This window comes from Dasypus novemcinctus, chromosome 18, assembly GCF_030445035.2.
Source record: "Dasypus novemcinctus isolate mDasNov1 chromosome 18, mDasNov1.1.hap2, whole genome shotgun sequence".
Classification (NCBI taxonomy): domain Eukaryota; kingdom Metazoa; phylum Chordata; class Mammalia; order Cingulata; family Dasypodidae; genus Dasypus; species Dasypus novemcinctus.
The window spans coordinates 74,824,846-74,851,273 of record NC_080690.1 but is presented as its reverse complement, the minus strand read 5'-3'; the positions used below and the strand labels follow the sequence as shown (position 1 = coordinate 74,851,273).

Genomic DNA, 26,428 nt, shown 5'->3' with positions numbered 1-26,428 from the left:
GCTGATTCCACCCTTATACAGATATGCATATGTACACACATGTCCATATACATATTCCTTCATGCCAAACATTACTCAACTTCCATTATTCATGTACCATATGTCTTTGACTCTACTCTTAGTCAATATGTATATTTGTTTCTCATGAAGAGTTGCTTAATAATGCATTGTTAGTATAGCCCATATTTTATTCCCCCCAATAGTGGATCATCCCATTTTATACCTGTAAAGAATGATGAATAGGAAAGGAAAGGCCAAGCCCTCAAGTCAAGTCAAGAATGTTTCCTAGCCCTAGAATCTCCTTTGTTTTACTGCACCTGCCTGCCCACACACTCACTTGAGCTCAGGCATAGCAAAATAATCCCAAATCCCAAACTAAGTACAATTTTATATAATTTTTATATTATTATATAAAGCTTTCATTTTATTGAAGCAGGACATCGGGGTCAGACTGCCCAGATTCAAAGATCGAAGACAAATTGCTCAAACTCTATGCCTCAGTTTCCTCATCCATAAAAGGGGGGTGATAATGTTTCTTTACCCATCTCATAATGTTATGAGGGAGTGTAATCTACTATAACATGTCCATCATCTGGCATTGATGTTGTATGGCTATTTCTTAAATACTTATTAAATTTGCCATTTTCTTTTGGCATCTGGAGCCAAAAATTTGTTCTTTTCCTATTATATCTGAGATTTAAAAAAACCAACAAAACAAAAACAGTCTAATAGAATGTAGCCATTTCTCCTGAAGTACATGTTATAGACCAGCGATATTGACCAGACTCAGACTTTGAATAAAGTTCCAATTGAGAACTTTATTAGCCATGCGGAGACTGCCTCATTCTACACAGAGGAGAGAGCAGCCCCGAGTCTAAGGAAAGGGGTGGTTTTATAGCTTTTAGGAAGGGGGGTGTCTAGCAAGCAAGCAGGCACAGAAGCAGAACACTGAGGTTAGCTGAAGATAGCATATCTATTTTTTTCTTTCTTCAAAAGCTCTTTCTTGTGAGCAGCCCTATGTTATTTATTGGCACTTTTCTTGGAAGCAGCCTTAAGCCCTAAGTTATTGGCACTCTTCTTGGGTGCAGCCCTAAGTTGTTTACACTCTTTTTAGGTGCAGCCCTAAGTTGTTTACACTCTTCTTACAAGCGGCCCTAAGTTATTTATATATCTGAAGGCACTTGCAATTCCTATTACCTAATGTAGTTTTATTCCTATTTTCCCAATGTGGCCTTACCCTTACATACACACTATTATATTAAATCCTAAATTTTCTCGTGTTTTGATGCTATACTGTTATAAAAAAATAAAAAAGCCTTATAGGCCTTCAGAAATTCCTAGGCCCTACATACGGAAAGGATGAAAGGCTCCAACCCAAGATCCTGAGCAGTCTGACATCGGAGCAGGTCCCTCTGAGAGAAGATCTGGGGCCTCACTGGGCTCCAGCGGGGAAACGTGGGAATCAGGAGGGCAGGGGCTGAAGAACCCTCTCCCGTCCCCCGCCCCCGCCCTCACTTTTATGAGTAGCTTCCTGACCCGAGTGGGTGGGGTCTTCACACCTGTCCAGGGGCCCTAGGCGGGCCAAGCCCTTCAGTTGGGCAAGATAAAGGGGTCAGGGGTGTCCAGGCCTTCGACTCCCGTCGCCTTCATGGTGGTCCTGAGACTGCGGGCAGGCGGCTGTGTGGAGTGCGGCTGGGATCATAGACCAGTCGGACCGATCCTGCGTCCACGAGGCATCACAGCCCCAGGTCCAGGGAGAGGGGCTTTTGCGGGACAGAGGCCCAGAGGAAGAATCATAAAGAAGGCAGGGAAGGGGGGAGACCTATGGGGAGATCTGACCAGTGAACAGGGCTGCGCTCCACGAAGGTGCGACTTGGAAAAAAGCCAGACGTGCTGAGGCGGCTCCAGTTTGCCAGGACTGCTGGAGGGTGAGGAGGGCGGGGGGTAGACGGCGCTAAGGGGGTGCGGGATCCAGACCCACGAGGGCCTTGGGTTTCACCCAGAGAACGCCACGTCGCCCCCTGCCCAGGTGTAAACCGAAAACTCTCTCAGTTCTCTTTCCGGACAAAGCCCAGGAACCCACAGGCAATGCCCGGCGCCACTGCACTCGACGCCGGAAGAGGGGCCAGATCAGGACCGCGAGGTGACGTCATGCATTCCCAGCGGCACACGCGCAGAAGCCTCCTTTCCGATTCGCTAAGGGACAGGCCGCGCCTCCGCCTGGCTCCGCCTCTCATTGGTTACGATCAACTGCTCGTCTCGCCGTTGTTAGCGGCCACGTAGGCGGGAACGAACTTGGTTGCTAAGATCCCCGGTACTTCCTTCTCTTTACACTATCCTAGGTTCCGGCCAGCCCAAGCTCGTCCATTCGACCAATGGCAAATGGGCAGTGGGCGGGAATTGATTTGCCCGGACCAAAGAAATGCGGGCTGGGCGGGGCATAGCGGGGCCAATGACGGCGGGGCAACCCCTGTAAAGAGGCCCGAGCGCCCCCTCGCTTTCCTCTCCTCCTCAACCCACCCACACCCAGCTCTGCCGCAGCCGGTCGCTGCCCGCAGTGTGACCGGGCGGGACGGAGCCAAGATGGCGGCGGCCGACGGAGACGACTCGCTCTACCCGATCGCGGTGCTCATAGACGAGCTCCGCAACGAGGATGTGCAGGTCAGGAAGCTACAGGGGGGTAAGAGAAGACGGCGAGGGGGACGTGGGGGCCCGGGCGGCCCTCGAGGTGGAGGCTCGAGGTTCGCCGGTGGTGGCGGAAGGGGAGCTGGAAGGCGTGGCGGCCAATCAGTATCCAGATCTCATTCCTCCGGCTCCCCGGACCCGACGAGACGGCGCCTCGGATTGGGTGTCGGCGCAGCGGAGGGCGGGGGTGAGGGGCAGCCGGGATGGTCCCGGGACTGCGGAGTGCTCGCGCCAGCCCCGGGGCTGGGAGGCGGACGCCGGGGTGGGGTCGGCGGGGTGGTGGGGGCGGGGGCTGCGTGACTGGCAGTGGCCCTGGGCGAGGGGCCGCCGGCCTCGCGGCACCTGCCGCCTTTGCTCCTTCTGGGTTGAGCCGCGGGGCCGCCGCGCTGTGGGGAGACCCCCGGCCTGGGCCGCCTTCGCCATTCCTGCCCTTCTCTCCAGGTGCGGCGCAGGCCCCCAAGAGGAGGAGGCGCGGAAACAACACCCTCAGGGGAACCAGCCAGTGTTGGGGCGGAGTGCGGTGTAGCAGCCCCCCCTTCCCCTCCGTCCTGTCCACGTCCCCCAGGGGGGTGGGCAGCTGTCTGAGCGGGCTCCCCTTTTCCTCCCGAGTGGGTTGTAGGGGATGGGGCCCCTGAGATCGTCCCGAGGCCCTAAGCAGGCTGAGGGCTGCCTGGTGGACCTGGTGCTCGTCCCAGCGCCACCTCCCACTGCTGCGTGACCTTGGGCGAGTTACTTCACGGCTCTGAGCCTCTTTAATATAAAATGTGGGCTAATAACTGTCCTCCTGGGCCTCGGTGGGTGGTTGTGAGGACTGACTGTGTTAAAACAAGTAAAACTCGGCGTCTCTCTGTTGTAAGGGCCCAGTCAGTATCAGCTGTAATTGTTGAGGGTGGTGAGTGAATCCCCCTCTCCATCCTCCCTCTCCTCCTCAGTTTCCCCGTTTACAAAACCGAGGAGGGTGCACTGGGAAATCGCCAAAGCTGGGCCCAGCTCTGACTTTCTGGATAAATGGCTCTGATTCTGGAGTCAGACAGGCTCCCCTTTGTCGAAGGAGAAATGACACAGGACAGGGTTAAACAGGCAAGGGTGGCTTTGTTCAGTAGCTGTGAGAGCAGGGAGAGTATAAAACTGAACTCTGTGGACTCAAAGGAGAGCTAGGTTTTTAAGGGCTGGGAGGTGGTTTGGAGGAATAGCCTTAGAAAATAAACAAGGGAGGCTTACTGAGGTCACCATCAGGGCTGCCTGATTGGAAATGTTTTCTTCGGCAGTAATTAGGCCACTTGGTTGCGGTAAGGGTCAGGAGAGAGAAGCAGGGAGATAAGGAGCTCCCCAGTTAGGAGCCCCTCAGGGGCCTGGTAGCCAGGTGAGAGGGAGAGGGGAGGGAAAATCAGTGCGATTGCGAGTTACAACTGTCAGAGTGTAAGGCTGTCCTTTTTCTATTTGTATTCCTCCATGTCCCTTTTCCCTCTGCTCTTGGAGTTGTTTTCCTCTGCAGTCCTTGAGCTTCAAGATCAGTCAGGGCCCAGGAGGGCACAGTGCGGAGCCCAAGTAGTGAGCTGGCAGCTTGTCAAGAGAAAGGAAGGCAGTCTTAGCTTGTCTTCCTGGCTCTTGGACTTCTTGTTCTTGTTGATGGATGTGGCCAAGCTTGTTAAGCCTCGGGTTCCTCTTCTGTCAAATGGGGACAGTTATCTAGTTGGTAGGGCAGTTGTATGAGTTCATTCTTTCATACCTGCCATTCGTCAGGTATGGTACTACGACAGTAGAGGTGCCATCAGGTGCTCTGCAGGAGACAGGTGTGGAGCATGTCGACAGCTAAATATATTTGCCGTGTGAGATGTGGTGGGCAGGAAACAGGATGTTGTGACAGTGGATCCATGAACATCTGGGGACTCTGCTTTGCACTGTCCTCAGCACAGGTGGACAGCAGGGAAGAAGGAGGACAACATGTCCTGGCCTCATGAAGCTTATCAGGGTAAAGATGAGAAATAGACAAGAAGCAAAACGTAAGTCAATTGGGTAGTATGGGACAAGGATCAGTACTACAGAGAAAAATGAAGAGTGGGAAGGGAGGGTGGGTGTCTTTTTAAAAGATGGTTAGAGGAGGCTTCCCTGAGAAGGTGACATTTACCCATGGAGACAAGGAAAAGAGCCACGAGGCTCTTCGGGCAGAGGGCACAGCAAATGGAGAGGGGCATGGGGAAGAGCTATTTTGGGAGGGCAGTCTTGAAAGGCCTGTGTTGGTGAATGAGAGTGGGCTCCATGGGAGGGCTCAGTGGAGCATGGTGTGTGATGTGGAAGGAAGATTTGGGTGGCCCCTGGCTGAAGCCCAGCTCTGCCAGTCACTCCCTGTGGCCCGGGGGCCTGTGCTGCCTTGTCTGTAGGCTCCAAACCCCCATCTGCATCAGCATGGTGTTGCCAAGAGAACATGGCCTGTTAAATGGTGAATGGTGGCCTCTCTGGGCTATCGCCATGGCTCCTGGTTTTATACCTGGGGAGCGTGAGGGGCGAAGATCGCATCTCTTGCCTGACACCACCCAGCCTGTGAGAGGCAGGGGCCCACTGCAGTGTCCTAAGTGCATTTAGTGCCCCCTGTTTTTTGGTGTGTGTTTCTTAGCCCTGATGATGAAGGGGGCTGGTGTCTGTGTTACTCTCACTCTCCGTGCCTCGGTTTTCTCATCTGTAAAACGGGGATAATTTTGTGACCTAGCAGCTTACAGGGTTTTGGTGAAGTCTAAATAAACGTCAGTTCTTAGCCCAGTGCCTGACACTAGTTCAGAATAGCATCCAGTGCTGATGGTGGCGTCATGGGGCTTATTCTGCCTGGGGCACTTGGGGCATTTTTTAAACCTTTATTTTAGTGGGGTCGTACGGCACACCCACATCCATGAAGCCTGCATGGATCAAAAGTGAGATTGGCCTTCTAGGAGGCAGCTTTTCTACAGTGGATGTAGTGGTGGGGAGGGGGTTTGTTTTTATGTCTCCCTTGTCCTGGTTATGTGTGGAAGCCTGCTGGGGATACGTCCCAGTCCAGGCTGATACGTGCTGTGCTGGAACCACAGAGGTGGGCTGAAGTCAGTGCTGGGGGGCAGAAGAGGGCATGTGGGGGACTGTGCACAGGGATGTCTTCTAGGGTTAGGATGTGGTCAAGAGCCGGTCAAGATATCTCCTTGATGTCAGTAGCTGCTCTATCAGAAATGTTCCAGAGAACCCAGCCAGCAGTTCTTTCACCAAATAAGGATTCTTTTTTTCCTCTCCTCATAGCAAGTTCAGCAACTCAGTGATATCATAGAACTGGGTCAGAATGGACTATTTTTTGTTTTTTTTTTAAGATTCATATACTTTATTTTTCTTTATTTATACTCCCTCCCCAGATGTTTCTTTCATCTGTCTGCTCACTTTGCTTGCCTTCTCCAGGAGGCACCAGGTACCAAATCCAGGACTTCCCGTATGAGAAGGGAGTGCCCCACACCCTGAGCCACATTCACTCCCTGCAGGCTGTGGAGTCTGCTGGCTTGTGTCATCTGCTCATTGTGGCAGGAGGTGGCATCTACTTTTCTTCTTCTAGGAGGCACCAGGATCTGAACCTGGGACCTCATGTGGTAGGCAGGTGCCAAAGGGATTGAGCCACATCCACTTCCCTGGACTGTCCTTTTGACCTGTTGTGACAGTTTTGCTGCAACATCTCCTGACATTAGGTCCTTACAGAACCACACAGAAAATGGGCCAGCCCAGGACAGAGAGTTCTTCTTGTCGTCCTCCCTTGCAAGGAGGAGAATCTTTCCTGGGAGCATCTCAGTGGACTTCCCTCACATTTCTTTGTGCAAAACTAGGTCACTGCCTGAATTAATTGGGATTAAAGTTCACTGTAAATAATGAGATAACTAAATAACAGGGATTTAAATGAGCTCAAAGTTTATTTCTGACTCATGACCCAGAAGTCTGGTGGCAGGCCAAAGCTGCCATGGCTCCATGGTGTTAGGATTACCACTGTGCGCTGCTTGCACATTTTCCAGCCCCCCACCCTCCAGCTTTCCCCAAGAACTCAAGATGGCTGCTGGCACTCCATTCTGGACAGAAAGGGCAGGATGTGTATCCCATTCCCCCATGAGGACGCTTCCTAGAAGTTAGGCATACCACGTCCACCTGGATTTCACTGGCCAAAACTTAAGTCATATCTGGATGCAAAGAAGATTGGGAACTATGTTTTCCAGGAGCCCATGTGCACAGCCGAAAATCAGGGGTTATTATTAGAGGCAGTACAACCTAGTGCTGGAGTTTTTTTAATCTGGGGCCTGTCATATGAATTACTGTATTATGGTAGTTTATTTGAAACTGTCAGCAAAACCTGTGGCTCTCTTACCAGTAGAAGTCGTGGCATGTTCGTGGCACACTTCAGGTGTCACTGGTCTCTTGTTGTATTGTTTATGCCCATTGCTATTCCAAAATGATGGTCATCATTAGACCTGCTAAGGGGGTCTGTTGTACTACCAGTATCCAGAAAAATGAATAAAGAGTCATGATGAAGAGCCCCATGGCTGGGGTTCAGATCCCGGCCCTGCCCCCTTGAGGATGTGGAGTTACTTCACCTTCTCGTGCTTTTGGTTACTCTGCCATCAAATGGATGATCCTGCACTTCACTTCTGGGGTGGTGGTGAGGATAAAATGAGTTTAAACCTGAAGCCCTTTGAACACAGCCTGGCAAAACCTAGGTAATAGGGAAACGTTTATGAAAGAAGAAAGAGCAGGCCTCGGTGAACAGCTTGCTGGTTGCCATACGTCTCGAAACCTTAACAAAATCAGGATGTGACTGCCCCAGCGCCTGTTAGTGGTGTCGTCCTTCTGCTAGAACATTCCCTGTGGCATGTCACTGGGTCCTCCCAGTACCCTTCTCAGGGAAAGAATTATCATTTCCATTTTACACGTGAGAAAATTGAGATGCAGAGAAGTGTAGAAGAGCTGCCCAGGACCCCGTGGCTCACAGGTAGGGCAGCTTAGCCGTGAGCTCAAGCACCGAGACTCCCATGCATTCCACCAGGCTGCCTCTGGGACTTCAGTGAAATCAAAACCAGGTCTCCAAGAGCGTGGTGGAGGGAAGGGGCTCTTTGCCACGGGATGATGGTCACATCTTCCTGGGCCCCCTCCTTGGGGATCTTTACAGAGTGGCAACATGATGTTGGGATTAAAAGCGCCGGCTCTGGGGCTGGACTGCCAGGTCCCAGTCCTAGCTCGGCTAATGCTTCGGCTGCTTTAGCACCTAGGCCTGCCCCAGAACTCGGGCGTGAGGCACGCAGTCAGCCGGCAGTCAGTGAGAGCGGCCTCCGTAAATCAGCCTCCTTGTCCTCTGTTGTTGCTCCATCCTGTGGTGCTGGCCATGTGCCCCATTTCCCCATCCCCCAGCTGAGAGGAAAAAACTAAGATCCAGCTTGGAAAGGACAGAGAGAGGGCGGCAAACAGGTCAGTTTCCCCACCTGTATTTTATGAGGAAAATCTCAACTGTAGAGTAAGTTGAAAGACAAGTACAAGGGTCAGCAGACTCCACCATCTGCTTTGGCAAATAGCATTTGTTTCTTTGTTTTAAAATATTAATATATATATAATTAAAAATGTAAAAATATTTAAAATATTAGTTCTTTATTGTCTGCTTTCTGTGTCCATTTGCATGTTTTCTTCTGTGTCTGTTTATCTTCTCTTTAGCTGGCACCAGGAACTGATCCTGGGACCTTCTGGAGTGGGAGAGAGGTGCTTAATCTTTTGCACCAGCTCAGCTCCCTGGCCTGCTGCATCTCTTAATGTCCCTCTTCTGTTTCCCTTTTTGTTGTGTCATCTTTTTGTGCCAGCACTCCTGTGTGGACCAGCACACTGGTCGGGCCAGGTTGCCATGTGGGCCAGCTCACCACACAGGCCAGCTTGCCTTCAGTAGGAAGCCCTAGGAATTGAACCCTGGACCTCCCATATGGTAGACAGGAGCCCAATTGCTTGAGCCACATCCACTTCCTGCAAATAGCATTCTCTTGGCAGACAGCCATGCACACTGGTTTACATGTCACCTCTGGGAGTTTTTTGAGTAATTGAGACAGGCCCAGGAAGCTGAAAACATTTTCTATCGGATGCTTTGCAGAGAGAGGTACAGTCAACCCATGTACTTACAGCCCAGATTCATTCGCTGCTGGGATTTGCCATATTTGTGTTTTTGTGTTTTTATAGATCTTTCTCTATAATCATTTTTGTTTTTGACTGAACCATTTTGAAAATAAGTTGCAGGCCTTATATGTCATCTTGGGTCACAAGAAGGTGTGGTTTTGTACCACCAGAACCCAGTGAGGGGGGGAAATTTGATATGCGTATTTTCCTGAGGAGAGTGCTCAGCCTCATGAGCTGTAGACAGGCTGCTGGCATTAAAGTGCAGCATACAGGATGGTCGCCGGTGCTCTGTGAGGCGGAGATAAAGCAGAGGAGGCTGGGGAGGAGTTGGGCAAGCGGGGAGTGCTTTCAGACCAGGTGGTGCGGCATGTGCCACCGAGTAGGTGTCGGCTTCTGAGGACCCATGGGATGTGTCAGCTGCCACTACCACTCCCGCCATGGCCACTCGGTGACCTGGGCCACAGTGCCACCTGGGAAGTGCCGGCCAAGTCACTGGGTCCCAGGGACTGTCATAACTTGCCCCCCGCTGGGATTTCTCATAATCTTCCTTCTCATTCTCCTCAGCTTCGCCTCAACAGCATCAAGAAGCTCTCCACCATTGCGTTGGCCCTCGGTGTTGAAAGGACCCGCAGCGAACTCCTGCCCTTCCTTACAGGTACGAGGTGGACTTCCGGGCTGGGGGGGAGTGGGTGCTGTCTGGGGGTGGCTCCTGCTAAATGAGGATTTAACAGATCACAACTGTGTCCTGTGCTGGGCCCTGCGGTGGAGGCAGGATTTGAAGAGGCAGTCCTGCCCTGAGGGAATGATCTGGAAGGATGGCGGCAGGGGTTGGTGAAAGGGGTGTGGAAGCAGAGAACTGCGATGGAGCCACAGCTCCCACAGTCAGAAACTGGGACTCTAGGCTCTGAACCTCACTGAAGTTACGGCTTTTTGATCAGTGAAGAAGCGATGTCACCACGTTCTGTAGCATTGCTGTGTGCTTTACCTAACAGCTGTGGTAATGGTTACTAGAAAGAAGCTCACCTGCCAGGTGCCCGGTGTGCCACACGCCTTCCTTAGGGTGGGGCCTGTCTCCATAAATGCTGGATATCTTTGCTGTCATCATTGACTGAGCTCTTCTCCTTAAGGTGATACTACTATTGCCTCTTTTTATAGATGTGGAAACTGAGGCACAGAGTGGTGAGGTGATTTATTTCCCCAAGGTCAGGCACTGAGCAGGTGACTGAGGGAGGGCAATTCCTCAAGTCATTCTGGTGCCAAGGCCCGCAGTGTTGGTTAGAGACAAATGGCACCAACCCTGGGTCCCGATGCCCTGGCTTAAAATCCGAGCTCTACCACTCACCAGAGTGTGACCTCGGGCAGGGCACTCACCATCTTCCTGCCCCGGATTCTTCATGTGCAAATGGGTATAGTCCTCTGACTTAATGTGAAGCTTAAACATGGGCCTGTGACAGTGCCCGGCACATGGTGAGTGCAGCTGCGTGCCGTGGCTCACGAAGATGTATGTGAAGCACTCGGTGCAGTATGTGCCTCAGACTGGACTGTCATGCCATCTTCTGTCATCCTTTGTCATTATTCTCTTTACTACTCCATACCCTGTCCTTCTAAGCGACTGAGAAAGAGAAAAAAGATTCGGAGGGGGTGGAGATGCCATCAACATTGACAGACAAGGGAGCTGCTGGCAAGAAAGGAGGAGCGGCTGACTCAGGTCTCTCCAGCTTGTTTTTCCTCCAACTCTGTACCTGCTTCATGACACCCTGCCCCAGAGGGTGTCCTCTCAGCATTCTGAAGTGCTCAGTCTCTCCAGTTCACTCGTGGGGACCAGGTGGTTTGGGGTCATCACAGTGTCACATGTGTAGATGCCCTGCATGACACTCAGAGTCGGGTACACTTGTACCCCCGTCATAGGCTGTGTCACTGCAGGCAAGTCACTGTCACCCTTTAGGCCTCAGTTTCACCATTTGTCAATTTTAATAATAATTAAAATTGCACCTGAAGCCTTTGGGCATCACCCTGAGTGGGGTCCATGCAGTGTCCTGAGTTCCCATCGCACCTGAAAGAAAATCCCACAGCGTCCAGCCCCGAGGTCCTGCTGAAGGAGGAGGATGTCCTGGATTCCTCCACACTTACGTAGCACCAACCTCGACTTCAGATGAAGAAGGAAAAGCGACGGCATCCACATCGTGAACCTACAGAGGACCTGGGAGAAGCTCCCACCACGGTAGGGCTGTTGTCCTGTCCAACACCCGGCTGGAGTCAGTGTCGTGTCCTCCAGGAGCACCGGCTGGTGGGCTGTGCTGAGGTTTCCTGCTGCCCTGGAGCTGCTCCTGTTGCTGGGTGCTCCGCTCTGGAAACTTCGCGGAGCAGATCCATGCAGCCTCCTGGGAGCCGCATCCGTGGGTGGCAACTGAGCCCATGGTTGAGCACCCGCCTCTCACAGAGGCCTCCTGTGCTCACTGCGACCTTGCTCCAGGGACCACAGATTCTTTGCTCTGCCTGGACATTGCCGTCTGCTTACTGCTACAGGGAATCTGAAGGCTGGAAAGGCAGAGCATGGCGCTTCAGAGCAGGCTGTGGCCAAGGAGGAATTCCAGGGCGCATGGCTGCTCCAGCTCTTGGACTCAGTGCCACCTGCCCAGGAGCGCAGATTGGGTGGAGGCAACAGGTCCTTCTGCGCCCAGTCACAGTTCCCGACTGAAGGCCGAGTACTCGGCCGCAGCTGGAGCCTGGGCTGCAGCTCTCACTGCTCAGGCCACTGGATGGCAGGAGCAACCACCCAGTGGTCTTCGGCTGGTGGTTCTTCACAGGCTTTGAACCAGGAAAAAAAAACAAAGTAGGTTTATCAAAAATAAACATGGTTTTTTGTTTTGTTTTGTTTTGTTTTAATTTAAAAAAGAAAGTTACAACTAAAGGCTCAGAGTCACCCGGTGCTTAGTCACCCAGTGCTTCCTCACTGAGCAAACTCTCCCACGTCCCCTTGGATCCCGTGATGATGTGGAGGATGAAGGCAGGGCAAAGCGTGGGTGACGGGTGGGGTCGTAGTCGGGGTAGGACTAACTGAGTCTTCCTTGGCCCCACAGACACCATCTACGATGAGGATGAGGTCCTCTTGGCCCTGGCAGAACAGCTGGGAACCTTCACCACTCTGGTGGGGGGCCCGGAGTATGTGCACTGCCTGCTGGTGAGTCTGCAAGGCGGAGGAGATGCCACCCCACCCTCGGGGTCACACCCAGCCCTGCGTGGGGACCTATGTGGGAAAGGCGGGAGGTCTTCTGGGGACGGGGGGCCCTGGGCATTGACTTTATCACCTCTCCGTGCTGTACCTTCCTCATCTGTACAACGGAGAGCAGTAAAAAACCCGCTTGTAACTAGCGTAAAGCCTTAGGCACTGGCTTGACCTGCGGGGAGTTCTGGTGTGTTACTGCCACTGTTGCTGCTGCTATTGTCATGACGTGTCCACCCTGGGGTCAGGAAAGCTCCCCTCTTGTCGAGCTCAGGAGAAGCACCTTGCCCAAGGCCACACAGATCGTGGGGCACTACCAGGCCTGGGGTGGACGAGGCCCACAGAGGTGAGTCCCAGGCAACAGGAACTGCTGTTTGGGAGCAAATGAGGGCGGCCCGTTTTCAGCAGGGCAACACTGCAGCCCTGTGAGCTGGGGAGCTCCTTAAAGGGCATCCTGTCCCCTGGGGCACTGCTGTTGCTGGCTCATTTTCATTTTTTCAGAAATTCTGTATTTCATCATTTCCGAAGACATGTTTTCATTTTGGGCATCTCTGAAATTGAGCTGCATCTGCATTTGAAAGTGTTTTTCAACTAGCATCAGCCTTTTTGCCTTTTAGTAGTGTGTGAAATAACAATGCTTCTCATAAATGTAGGTGTTTTGGATTTGAACCAAATGGCAATTTCTTTTTCTACCTAGCAGTACTAAATCTAAGGAAACTTGATGACTACCATTAAATGTTGGCATCTCGCCTTTCATCTGATGTTTTATTAATGTGTATGTACACACAGGAAACATTACATAAATGAAATAACTTCATATGTTTATGAAGAATAGGATTTCTTAACACAAGGAACGTGAAGTTTGCTGATCAGCCTGAAAAAGGGGTGCTTTGAACGTCATGAAAGTATGGCCTGTGGCACCCAGCAGGCTTTCTGAGAAGAGTGCTCGTAGCTTCTCAGAGGGATTCAGCACAAAACACTGTTAAAAACCTGAGGCTTCAGCAAGGGGCCTTGGCCCACATTGGGTTAGGATTCAGGCTTGCGGGGCCTGCAGGGGCCTTACCTGCCAGCTCTGGGTTTCCACTGCGGAGTCTCAGTGAAGGAAACAGTCATCCCACGCTTCTTGTTTTTTTTTTCCATTTACCCCAGAGGTCCTAAGTTTGTTTGTTTTTTTTATACTGATTATGCCATGAAGCATAGGGAGTAGGGTGCAGAGCTCAGGCTCCTCTCTGCTGGCTGTCAGACGTGCTCCTCTGGGTGGAGCAGGCTGGTGCTTCATTTGAACCCCAGGTACCTTCTCTGTGGCTTCCTTTTCCTGATCATTTTCCTTCATGCATTTCAGGTAGCTCTGTTGCACTTATGTACTTGTGCTTCCTTTGCTCAGTCCCTGCATTCATCCTTTCGGCAGCAATCTTGCCCTGAGCTTGTTTGTTTCCAATAAGACTTGGAGCATGCTGGATTATACTTCAGACATCTGGTTTTGCTGTGATCACGTGTGGGATGATCCTTTTGAACAGTGACATTCCCTTCATATCTTCAACATGAACTTTCTTGTGGATCCACATTTATGTGGGCATGGGAGTGACTCCATGTTTTCTAAAAGGCCTAGAGAACATCTGGCTGGGACCTCTTCTCTTTCCCTTTGTGTTTGTCACTTTGTTGAATTACTGTAACCTGCCATTTCCTGCCCAAAGTCCCCACACTTCTTTCTGACAGACAATCCCGAAGCCTTCTGTGGGCCAGGCAGTGCTGGGAACCCAGAGCTGGGACAGATCAGAAGAGCTGGTGCTCACAGAGCACCCCAGGGCCCATTCCAGTTGCCTCTTGCACAGTAACCCTTCACATCTTCATAGCCTCCCTGTGGTCTGGGTACTGGTGTTGGCTGCGTTTCACAGGTGAGGAAACCGAAGCACAGGCTGCTTTATGTGACTTCCCTCAGTTGATCAGAGGGAGAGCCAGGCTCAGACCCGGGCTCCTGCCTAGTAATCACTGCTCTGTCCTATATTCATATGGTTCCTAGCTGCAGCATAGGCTGCCAGAGCTGTGAAAGAGAAGCAGAGGGGGCCATCTTTGTTTGAATGAGGTGGGGAGTTATCAAGGAAGGCTTCCTGGAGGAAGTATAAGTTACCCTGGGTTTTGACAAGTTATGAGAAATGGAAAAGCGATTGTGAAATTCATTTATTTCATGAATACTGAGCAAGGACTTAGGGAAGTACCCAGGGGCCCGGTGGGTATACAGTTCTAGACCTGTGTATATATCAACAGGTCTTCATTTTTGGGCTTATGAGGCCTTTTGAGAGCCTGATGAAAACCCTGGCCTATACCCTCCTAAAAGTATGTATAATCTCAGCAGGTTCACAGCTTCACAGCTTCTCCCCACCCTTTCCCCATTACGGTCTCCAGTCTTAAGCCCTGCCCTCTAGTCCTTTACCTGAGATGCCTCTCCACACTGGTTCTCCCTGAACTCCACTCTGAAAGCACCACTTGACTTTCTTAAAAATGCACCTTCCTGGGCACTTTCCCCAGATACTGGTTCTTTGGCTCTGGGCTGGGGTCGTTTTGGGTGGTCGTGCTGTGGGTAGCCTTGGCCCCCAGATATGGGAAGTTCAGTCTACGGTTACTCGGTAACTATTGACCGATGGCCCAGTATGTGCCAGCCCAGCTGGTGGAGGAACTGATGGGCATGGGCCCCTGTTCCCTGTGGTTTTCCTGTAACCCCACACCCACAGCACTGCCCTGAGCCCACCCTGCCACGGCATGAGTTTGCTCGGTGGGCTCCAGGCAACGATCCGTGCCAGCTTTTGTCAGATGAGTGGTTTCCCACGTAAATACCTGGTGTTTTGGCTTCCTGGGGAAAACCAGGTTTGCTTTTACCTGCTGTGTTCCCACAGTTGCTGTTGCTTGGAAGCAGCTGCCCTCTAGATGGGCATGTGCTCTCCAGTTTGGCCCTGTTGCCCCCGTTGCCCCCCCCCATCACCTTTGCATTTTGCTTTTTTCTACTACCTGCCTAGTCTGAGAGCATTTATGTGTGTGATTTCTTTCTGCCTTCTCTACCTGTCAGGCTTGTTGGTTCCAGACTACAGTCCTCTGCTCCTTTATTTAACCAGATTAGGGTAGCTGAATCTCCTTCTGGTAGATTAGTAATCAGTGAGCACCTGCTTGGGACACGCTGTGAGGCCCCTCCAGAGCCCACGGTGTCACATGTGAACCAGGCTTGAGCCCCGAGCCCAGCCTCCTGGAGCCCACGCTGGGGGCTCCGTGGCTGGATTGGTTTTGGCACCTGGCTTTTAGCAGTTATTAGTGTGAATGAGTTAGTCTCTCTGTGCCTCAGTTTCTTCTTCTGAAATGTGGACAGTATGGGGACCTACTTCATGGGATTCAGCAAGTTAGAACCAGTGTTCCCTGTGACTGCATGATGTAATGACCCTGCTTAGAAAATGTTGGGCCATGATAAATAGATGGTCCAGTAAATGTGAGGTATGACTGCATTTTGAGAAACTTGGGAAAGGTGCGGCTCTCTCAGAAAACAGTTTGTGTGATATGGAGGTTCGTGTACTCCAGCCAAGATCCTTCGAGGACCCCTGAATAAGAACTCGCAGCTTAAGGAAAGGCACACCGGATGGTGTGTCTAGTGGTCAGAGGTGTTCTCTAGAGGAAGGGCAGTGGGGGGCGGCCGTAGAGTGACCTCGCCTCCGTGCATTCCCACAGCCGCCCCTGGAGTCGCTGGCCACAGTGGAGGAGACAGTGGTGCGCGACAAGGCGGTGGAGTCCCTGCGGGCCATCTCGCACGAGCACTCGCCCTCTGACCTGGAGGCGCACTTCGTGCCACTCGTGAAGCGGCTGGCGGGGGGCGACTGGTTCACCTCCCGCACCTCCGCCTGTGGCCTCTTCTCTGTCTGCTACCCCCGAGTGTCCAGTGCAGTCAAGGCAGAACTGCGGCAGTGAGTCCCCAGCCCCTGCCCACTGTGTACCCCGCATCCTCCCCTCCCCTTGGTCCTCTTCTCCAGCTCAGTCCCCCTTCCAGCTCCTGCTCCCCCAGAGCCTTAAAGCTGGGGCTCGTGGGTTCCCTGGCGATTCCGCCTCCTGAGCCCCACCCCACCCCAGGTACTTCCGGAACCTGTGCTCAGATGACACCCCCATGGTGCGGCGGGCCGCAGCCTCCAAGCTGGGAGAGTTCGCCAAGGTGCTGGAGCTGGACAACGTCAAGAGTGAGATCATCCCCATGTTCTCCAACCTGGCCTCTGACGAGCAGGTGGGGTCTTCTCCCCGCCGTCCCAACCTCCCCTTCCCTCTGACCCTGCCTCAAGCCCGGCTCGTGGCCCCCTGATGGCCTATCCCCGTTCACATCTTCTCGCCAGGACTCGGTGCGGCTGCTGGCGGTGGAGGCATGTGTGAACATCGCCCAGCTCTTGCCCCAGGAGGACCTAGAGGCCCTGGTGATGCCCACCCTGCGCCAGGCTGCTGAGGACAAGTCCTGGCGCGTCCGCTACATGGTGGCCGACAAGTTCACGGAGGTAGGTGAGTGCCTCAGTGTCCCCGCAGATGGGGAGCTCGAGGCCTCTGGTGTGGAGGGGCAGGGCTGTGCGCCAGCTGGGAGCTTAGGTTCAGCCCGTGGGCCTTCTGAGCCTGAGAGCCGGCGCCACCTATGTCATCCTTTTACACCTGTCCACTCGCCAGCTCGGCCTGTTACAGGGCCCCTGGAGGTGCTCCCGGGACAGGAGCGGGCAGTGGTGACACGTGCCGTGTGCCTGACCTCATCCACCTTCTCTCATTTTACTACTGTGGAGCCGGCGCTTAGCAGCAGGACTGACGTGGCTGGCTGGGCAGAGCGACCTTCTGGTCGCTGGCAGACCAGGGACAAGGTCTGAGGGTCCCTGAGGTGGCGCTGTGCCCACGGGGTGCAGCTTTGTTGGTTCCACAGGCAGGTTTGTGGAGCGTTAGCTTGTTGGTAGCGCTGGGGGCACCGTGAGGGCAGCACATCTGCCTTCGGGGAGAACAAGCCCAGGCACAGAGTGGTGTCACTCTCAGGGCACTCAGAAGTATGTGGGGCCCCAGCTGGTTCCTGCCAGGTGACTGGGTGCTGGGCGGCTCATGACAGTGTGCTGGGCAGGAGGTCTCTGCAGGGAGGCTTGGGGGTAAGGGCCAGCTCAAGGGAGAACTTTTCAGGGCTGGCTCGTGGGGCTGCAGAAGAGCTCCAGAGCACTGGGCAGGGCCCGCCCCGGGGCCTAGTGCCCCTCTGCCCCTCCCCTGAAACGGACTGGGCCTCACATCGCTTCCGTGGACCATCATCGCTTTTCCCTGAGGCTTTCCTTCCCCAACCCTTTGTTTCACTGTTGAGCTGGGCAGGGAATTAAAGCTGAATTTTAAGCTAAAATAAACACAGAAGCAGGTATATGAGGAGGCTAAAGCAGAAGCCATAAGGATTTTCTAGAGAAAACATGAGACTTGGGGTAAGCCCTGATGGATTGTGGGTTTGCTTTCTTGCTGTTTTTAGGGTTTTGGCCCTGGGTAACTTTAGGCCCTCCAGGGTTTTTGTTTGTTTATTTGTTCCCTTCTTAGTAACTTACTGTCCTGCTGCCTACCCAATCTCTAGAATGCTTTGCAGCAAAACCCAGGTGCCTTGCCTGGGCCGGGGATGGGCAGGACCTAGCCTCGGTTTTCTCTTTTGTTTTAATTGCAAAAATAACAAACCTGAAATCATAAGTCTCTAAGACACCAGGCAACAGGAGCAGTGAGGAGATGGGTGTCTCTTGAACGCTAGCTCTGAGGGAAGCTCCCACCCTCGCCATCCTCATTTTGCCTCTGAGGAATCTTTTGAGAGTGAGAGGTGTAAAGTGACTTATCCAAGGTTGCACAGCTGGTACAGCGCCCCGACCCGAGGGAGCGAGGCGGGAGCTGAGCAGGCCTGCCCTGGTCCCCCTGTGGCGCCAGGGCTGGGGCTTGGCCGTGGTTGCCAGGCCTTTGCCTCTGCTTGGACTTGAGTAGCCCAGAAGGCCTGCCAGACCCTCTCCCCACCCCTTTCTATCTGCAGCTCCAGAAAGCAGTGGGGCCTGAGATCACAAAGACGGACCTGGTCCCCGCCTTCCAGAACCTGATGAAGGACTGTGAGGCCGAGGTGAGGGCCGCCGCCTCCCACAAGGTCAAAGGTTGGTGCTGGTGATCAGAACATCAGGCGGGAGGTGTCGGGGGCCAGGAAGGCAGGGCTCACCCCCATCCCCGCCTTCCTCTCCCACTCACAGAGTTCTGCGAGAACCTCTCTGCCGACTGCCGCGAGAACGTCATCATGACCCAGATCCTGCCGTGCATCAAGGTGCCGTGGGGTTGGGTGGGTGAGAGCAGGTTGGAGCCTGGGGCTGGGGGATATGGCCGGATGCCAACGAGTTTCCCAGCCGTTGGGACCGCGCAGTTCTTGGGTTTGAAGTAATTGTTGGGGTGCGGGATCCCCAGCAAAGTCTGAGGCTGGCTGTCTGGTGGTTGCGTGCTTCCCCCTCCCAGGTTGCCATGCCCTCCTCCATAGGCTGCTGGGCTGGTGGGCACACCAGGGGCACAGTGCCATCACACCTTAAGCCGTCCGCGCCATGCACGAGAAGGGCTTGGGATTTGGTGGCCCTGACCCAGGCGGCTCCCTGCGTCCTTCTCCCCACAGGAGCTGGTGTCAGATGCCAACCAGCACGTCAAGTCGGCTCTGGCCTCGGTCATCATGGGCCTGTCGCCCATCCTGGGCAAGGACAACACCATCGAGCACCTCCTGCCCCTCTTCCTGGCACAGCTGAAGGATGAGGTGAGGGCGGGAGGCGGCACATTGGTCTGCTCTGTACCCACACTAGCCAGGAGTCTTCAGACACCCAGTGTGCCGACAGGTTAGATGTTACAGGCACAGCTACCTCTGCTTCCCTTCTTTCACTCAGCAGTTGTGCTGCCCTACTCTGCACTAGTCCATTTCCTGAGTGTTAGGGACCCTGGAAAATGATTAAAACAGTTTTGACCCCCAAAGACCTTCAAACTGGCAGAGTGGAGAGATAGGTGCTCCCTTATTTCCATGAAGGTGCTAGAGGTGCTCTGATGGATGTTTACGGATTCGTGTTTTTCTAGGATCGGGCTAAGTTGCTGTCAGTTGCCTCCCTTCTGTGGGTCTTAGGTGCTGCCTGGTTTTTACTGTCTCCCAGCCAGGGTGCAGGGGAGGGCACCGGACAGCCATGGGTCTCATCCTCCTAAGGGTAGGGCTGCAGAGAGGGTGCCCACTTCCTTACCTGCCCCCTTGGGCAAAGCCGGCCCTGTGACCTCCCCCAGCTTTTGAGAGGCCTTGGGGGTAACCACGGGAGGAGTTTGTCCTTGAGCCTGAGGGCACATCTGGGTGTTAGGAGCCCTGAGGTTAATGTGGAAGAAAAATCAAAGCAGAGGAAGGCAGAAGGAGGCAGCCAGAAGAAGTCCCGAGGCTGCTGCAAGGTCTGGGAGGGGGTGAAACTGCAGGGTCAGGGAAGGCGGCCTCGAGATTGTGCAGCCGGGCTGGTTGGCGGTGACTGGGCCGATGGACCATTTGCGGAGTGTACTCCTCAGTGTCGCTTTTGTGCCTCGTCCTACATACACATAAAAAGCATTGCATCCCAGATCACCAAGAAAAACTGCCTTATTACCTACTGCCACAGAGGGACTTCTCTTTACCCCAGAATTACAATTCAAGGTTTTAGATGCATCATAAAGAGTGTGTCTTTTACAGAAAAGCTTCATAATCCTACTTCTGGCATTTTTAAAAATTGAACCGTCATTAATTTTCATAACCAAAGTATTATGATCTAAGTAACTTGTCTGAGCTGTGCTTCACACACATATTTCGCCTTATCATACTTTTGTGGAGATAGCTTGTTAGAAATGCAATTATTTGTTCCTGATGCTTAAGTGGGCTCAGCCTGTCTCTGAGAGCCTCCCAGCTCGGCCTGGCAGCCCAGCATTCTCCAGAATCTCTGAGGGCGTTTGCTTTTTGCCGCCAGGAACGGTTCAGGCACCATGCTCAGCCAGAGCGCAAGGCCAGGCAGGATTTGCCACAGCAGTTCCAGCGGTGCTGGGACACAGTGCCCCAGTCTCACTTTCTGCAGGCACCCCTTGCTGATCACCTCCTTTCAGCCAGCCTGTCTTTCGGCAGCTTCTCTTGCAAAGAGGAAGAGCAAAGGACTGCCGTGGTTTTCTTCGTGTGACACAGTCGTGTTGATGTGGCTTATCTTTGGATTTTCAACTTTAAATCTGTAAACGTTATAGTTTACATTTTGATACAGGATTTTCAAACCAAAAGGACCTACCTTTTTCTCAGTGTGGCTGAGCAGAAATCTTTGTAATTGGGGAAGACCTGTTCCTGGGCTGGCTTTTCCTGTGCTTTCCAGGCTCATACACCAGGGCTTAGAGGGCATCTCCCAGGAGCCAGACTTCCCTTTGGAAAATGCAGCGTTTGAGGAACATTCCAGGCCTGTTTGCTTAGTTGGTTTACTGATTCATTTCAGTGTTTTCTTTTGATTTAAAGTATAAACTAAATTTGATAAAATCCTTTTCACTCCTCCCCTGCCACCATCCCCCAACCCCTAGGGAAATGACTTGTGGGCAAGTCCACTGAGAGCAGATTCTCCTGCCTGGTCACTGGCTGACACTTGGGCTCAAAATCATAACTGATTTCTTGGTCCCCACCAAGGATTATCTCCTCACGTGTGGTCCCAAGTTCCTTTCTGAGATGGCAGGGTTCCTTCACTTGCTCTACACGAGGGACTTAAGGTGCTGGCTTGGGAAAACGAGCCTGTTGACAGGAAGCTCAGTGTGACTCCTGTGCCATGTAGCCTGTGTGCAGAGAGGAGGGGTGCTTGCTGGAGTGTACCTCTTTCACCCAGTTCCCAAGCTGAGACCCCACAGCTTTAGGATTGGATATTGCTGACCTCCTTGAGGGCAGTGAAAGGACACCCATCCACTGAAGAACACAGCAGGCTGCTAAGTAAACGTTCATTGCCTCTCCCATGCTGCCTCTGGCCTATAGGAAGTGACTTGACGCAGGTGAGCCCTGCACCTGGTCCTGGGTTGCCATGTGCAGCGTGTTCTCTTGATCCCTCTTATCCTCTTCCAGTGCCCTGAGGTGCGGCTGAACATCATCTCCAACCTGGACTGTGTGAACGAGGTGATCGGCATCCGGCAGCTGTCACAGTCCCTGCTCCCCGCCATTGTGGAGCTGGCCGAGGACGCCAAGTGGCGGGTGCGGCTGGCCATCATCGAGTACATGCCCCTGCTGGCTGGGCAGCTGGTGAGCACCGCCACTAGGGACCCGTGCAGAGCCACGGGAGGGGTGGTAACTGGGGACCATTGGAGCTAGCTAGGGAGGGCGTGAGGACTGTTTGGGCGGGTCAGAGGCAGGAACAGCAGAAACAGAGCCTTAAAAGATGAGAGTACGGCAGGTAGAGTGAGGAGGAGCTGGTCTGTGTGAGTGGATGTAGTTCCCCTCAGAAACTCCCTTGATCTCTTGCCTCCTTTTCTCCTACAGGGAGTGGAGTTCTTTGATGAGAAACTCAACTCGCTGTGCATGGCCTGGCTTGTGGATCACGGTGAATATCTCCAGTGGGACGGCAGGAGGACACTGGAGCTCTAGGGAGGGCGGGTGGGTTGGTGGGGCCAGTGAGGGAGGGGAGAGGCTGCAGTTATATTTCCCTTATCCTGTTGGGAGTTGGTGTGGGCTGGCTCCTTTGCTTTTTTAGGCTCCTGGAGAAGTGCAGGATTGGAAGGGATGTGGCAGGTGAACCAGGGGGCTACCTGGTCTCCTGGAGAGTCCAGGACCACCAAGCAGGCAAGCCTGGCTTTGACTCCAGCCTTCTGGCTGTGTAGGCTTCAGCGAGCCACTGCCGTCGTTCAGCCCATGGTCCTTTGAAGCATAGAAAGTCTCAATTCCGTCTCTCAGGACCATAGTGAAAATTGTTTTTTTTCACTGAGTGGTAAAATAAAAATTCGCAATATCTATATCAGGTACCATTTTGAAGTACTAAGTATTAAATAATTTGCTTGGGCAAATCACTTCTCAGAGCCTCAATTTGCCCATCTGTAAAATGAGCCCAATAATGGAACCTATCTCTTCGAGCTGTTGTGGAGACACTGCATGAAGAAAGCACACTTGATGGCATGTGGCACACAGGAGCACTTTCTTCCCCTTGGCCAGGAGCTGATTGGCTCACATGGGGCCTGCCCCTCGGGATTGCTCGGGAAGCAATAGTGAGCCCTCTTGCCCCCGACAGTCACCTCTGGAATCACATCCTCCCCGCCCTCTCTCTTCTGCAGTCTATGCCATCCGCGAGGCAGCCACCAGCAACTTGAAGAAACTGGTGGAGAAGTTCGGGAAGGAGTGGGCCCATGCCACCATCATCCCGAAGGTCTTGGCCATGTCCGGGGACCCCAACTACCTACACCGCATGACGACGCTCTTCTGCATTAATGTGAGCCCCGGTGTGCCCGCCCCTCGGGGCCAGTGAGTGCCTGGGAGAAGAGGGATGGCGGAGAGTCCCAGGGAAGACCCTTGGGAAGGGGGAATGGCACAGAGCTGGGAACACTGGGGTACCAAAGGCCAGGAGTCAGGATTCCCAGTCAGGCTCCCAGGACCTCCCTGGAGCAGGAACTTTGATGGGAGACCAGGGACTAGCAAGACTTGACCTGTTTGTTCAACCCTCGACCTGGTCAACTGTCTCTTTCCCTCTAAAGTGTTTGTATATTTATTTATTACTTAACATTAAGGGGGCAGGCTCTCTAATCAGACCAGGTGTTACCTCTAGCTCTGCCTTGTTTCAGCTGTGGCACTTGGTTTTAGTGTTTCAGCTTTCTCACCTGTAAATTAACCATACTGGTAACCACAGTCGAATTTGCCTAGCTGTGCAAAGTGTCTAGAGCATAGCCTGGCATGTACGAAGTACCTCATTTATCTGCTTTGGTACTAGAATTAGCTAAGACACTGCTGTCTTTACATAAACCATGCATGTAACAGGGAACGAAGGGACGGGACTTAACGTGGATATAAGTGAGCATTCTGATCCTTCCTCAGCTACACTTGGGAGACCACGGTGCTAAAGAGAGCTCCCTGGGGCTGGTAGTGGGCTCCAGCCAGAGGATGAAGGGAAGTCTAAGGAGATGGGAAAAGGAGTTGGGCCAGGAGGCCCCAGATCAGGGAGATATTCCAGGAGGGCATCTGGGCACCCTAGGGTGATGGGACCTTCAGAAGCATAGATTCCTCCATAGCACACCTCACCCCTGGGCCTGATGAGACAGGAGCACGGGATGTGAGCCATGAATTTGGGAGCATCACCCAGTGCCTTTCCCCTGCCCCAGGTGCTATCTGAGGTCTGCGGGCAGGACATTACTACCAAGCACATGCTTCCCACAGTCCTGCGGATGGCTGGGGACCCTGTCGCCAACGTCCGCTTCAATGTGGCCAAGTCCCTGCAGAAGATAGGGCCCATCCTGGACAGCAGGTGAGCCATCACCCCCATCTTAATTGCTGGCCTTTGAAGATAGAGCCAGGGCCTGTCCTTCCCTTGTCTAGGTTGTAGTTTCCTCAAATACAGAATGAGAATTCATATAATCTATCTTAGCAGGGGAGGAAGACGGTTCTATATTCTAGCAACCATTAAAAAATGAAATGAGGATATAATTTAGTTATATCAAAAACATCAAATACCAGGAGTAAATTTAATGACAGGTATGGAAGATCTCTTGTGCAAACTATAAAGCATTTCTTTGAGAAGTAAAACAAACTCTTATGGTATACACAGGTGAAAGACCTAGTCATCAAAAGACACCATAAGAAAGCAAGCTAGTGACTGCAAGGAGATATTTCCAAAGCATATTTCTGACAAAGGACTTGTATCCAGAATACTTTGCTACAAATAAGTAAGACAAAGAAACCCCAAGAGATTGGCAAAACCAGACTTCGGGCAGGCACTTTAAAAAGAGAATCTTCAAATAGGCTGTGTAAATATGAGAGAAGGTACAGCATCCTTATCCACCAGGAAAATGCAGATTACAGCTCAGCAGGATATCATCACTGTCCCTTCTGCTCTCCCGTGACTAAACAAAGACTCTGCAAAGACTCTGCACAAGTGTTGGTGTAGGTGTGGGTCCACTGGACCTCTCCTGCGCTGTGGGTAGGGCTGTAAATTGGTGTAAGCACTTATTAGACCCTCGTGGAACTAATTACATGTCAGTCCTATGAGACAAGTCAGCCGGAGGGGGTCACAGAGCCTGTGGGAAGCTAGAACATTCTCTCGGTGGTGGTCACACAAGTGTATGCTCTGCCCTGAAGATGTGTGAACATCCTTTTGTGTAACTTAAAACTCACAAAAAATCAATGAGGGGAAGCCGTCACATGCTCTAAGAGTGCGTGTACCTTAGGCATTGGATGCCACTGGGACAGGGAGACTTGCCATTGGCCACAGAGAGAAGGTGGCAGACTGAAGAGACACTCCTGCTTTCTCTCTCAGTGCCTTTGTTCCAGCACACAGCCTCATGCCTTTAATTTCTCTCTGAAGTCCACTGTTAATTTTCCAGATCTTTGGCTCTGGGTGTTGGCGTATCCCTGGCCCTCTTGGGTCTCTTTTCCTCTGGGCAGACATCAAGAGTGGTTCCTGGGAGCACCTGCTTCCCACATGGGAGATCCCGGGTTCCCGGTGCCTCTGTAAAACAAAAACAAGCAAACAAACAAACAAAAATAAACTCGAGAACCAGTGTGGCTTAGCAGTTGAACACCCACTTTCCCCACACGAGGTCCCAGGTTCAATCCTCCACCCTGATACCTCAAAAAAAAAAAAAAAAAAAAAAAGTGATTGCTTCACTGCTACACTATCTTAAGCACCTCCTAAGGTAGACCTCAGAAATGGGTGAAAGTCATTCAGCCATTGGGCCTCAGAGACTCCTAACTCATGTGTGTCTCTAGCCTCTGGGGATGCCACCCACCTGGTGTTTTGCTCAGGTGCCCTCGGCCCTCCTTGTTGCCTCCAGCCCAGCTGGCTCACCTTTCACCTTTCTTCTTCCAGCACGCTGCAGAGCGAGGTCAAACCCATCCTAGAGAAGCTGACCCAGGACCAGGACGTGGACGTCAAGTACTTTGCCCAGGAGGCTCTGACTGGTAAGGCCTTGAGAAGGCAGAGACCCCCAGGGGAGGGGGGCCTATAAGGAAGGGCACCTGTGAGCAGCAGCTCCTGGGGTGGGGGAGGTAAAGGACCAATGCGGACAGAGGGATACCGTAGTTCTGATACACCTGCCTGTTCCTGTCCCTCAGTTCTGTCTCTGGCCTGATGCTGGAAGAGGAGCCAAAACGCCTGCCTTGGTGTCCACTGCCTCTTCCACCAAGTCCCTCTTCAGGGGGGCAGTCAGGGGCCTTTTGCTGTCACTTCCTGTGCATGGTCTGACCCCAGGCCCCTCCCTCAGCACGGTTCTCTTCTCCCCTCAGCCTGGGGAGACTTCTTACTGTCCACCTTTTAGGGGGCTGAGGGACAGGTGGGACAGGGCAGTGGCCTTGGGAGGAAGGGGCTGCTCCCACCCATGTTGGGAGAGATGTGGGTATCCCTGGTCACTGGTTCCTGCTGCTGTAATTGGGACCCCCTCCCCCACCTACTTCTCTCCCTCCCCCAATTACTTCTCCCCCCTTGGTGGTTTTTTGTGTCTATTGTGCCATTTTTATTTTATTCTCCCCCCAAACCCCCTTTCACAGAGAAATAAAGGTCTAGAAATAGCCAGTCGTCTCGTCTCATCAGCATGGAAGGGCTGTGCCCCACCAGGGCCCTGCTCTCTGCCCTTCTCTCTGGGCCTCTTCCCGTCCATGTGTCCTCTGGCAAGCCAGCTGGAGTGCAGCCAGCCAACAGGGAGAGGGTCCACAAGGTGGTTCTGGCCAGCAGGGTCCTATGGTTCAGTTTAGCAGACACTGCCCTTGTATATGGTGGGTAAGAGCAGGTAGGTACCCAGGAGCCAGACTGCCTTGATCCAGATTTTGGCTTCTTCACTTAGTAACTGAAGGTCACCCAGTCTCTCTGAACTCAGCTTTGTACTTTGTAAAATGGGGATGGCAAAAGGATCTAAATTGTAGGTCAGAAATTAATTCATATCCATTAAGTGTGTCACAGTGCACAGCACATGGGAAGCAAGAAGAGTTGGCGATAAATGGCCAGAGAACCCTTGTAGTCCAGTCCCTGTGTGCTGGGAGAGGGCTTCAGCCCTGTCCTTGAGAATGGTTTAATTGCAGGATGTTTAGGGCTATAACAGTAAGTGGAAACAAAGGGTACTGTGACGGGAATAGCAGTTATCTCTCAATGTCCATTCTCCCATTTCTTAGTATAGACGTCCTGGTTTTTATTTGGGCACATAACCACCTATATTCAG

The 26,428-nt window shown here is 52.7% G+C and overlaps 1 protein-coding gene across 1 annotated transcript; it reads left to right on the top strand.

Annotated features, from left to right (window-relative positions):
* Positions 1–2,344: 2,344 nt before the first annotated feature.
* PPP2R1A (protein phosphatase 2 scaffold subunit Aalpha) lies at positions 2,345–25,784 on the top strand. Its single transcript, XM_058279404.1, has 15 exons — positions 2,345–2,661; positions 9,391–9,481; positions 11,907–12,007; positions 15,758–15,990; positions 16,154–16,301; positions 16,408–16,563; positions 18,081–18,195; positions 18,289–18,359; positions 18,696–18,830; positions 21,150–21,323; positions 21,561–21,621; positions 22,346–22,500; positions 23,384–23,526; positions 25,087–25,178; positions 25,332–25,784. The coding sequence occupies exons 1-15, from the start codon at positions 2,383–2,385 to the stop codon at positions 25,346–25,348; spliced, it is 1,971 nt and encodes a 656-aa protein (XP_058135387.1). The 5' UTR covers positions 2,345–2,382; the 3' UTR covers positions 25,349–25,784.
* Positions 25,785–26,428: the final 644 nt, after the last annotated feature.

Bases quoted from the DNA above. Each gene is read 5' to 3' on its own strand.
- PPP2R1A (XM_058279404.1), top strand. From the start codon at position 2,383: ATGGGCAGTGGGCGGGAATTGATTTGCCCGGACCAAAGAAATGCGGGC. The intron at 2,662-9,390 runs GTCAGGAAGCTA...CATTCTCCTCAG, and splicing joins TCCGCAACGAGGATGTGCAG to CTTCGCCTCAACAGCATCAA. The intron at 21,622-22,345 runs GTGAATATCTCC...TCTCTTCTGCAG, and splicing joins GGCCTGGCTTGTGGATCACG to TCTATGCCATCCGCGAGGCA.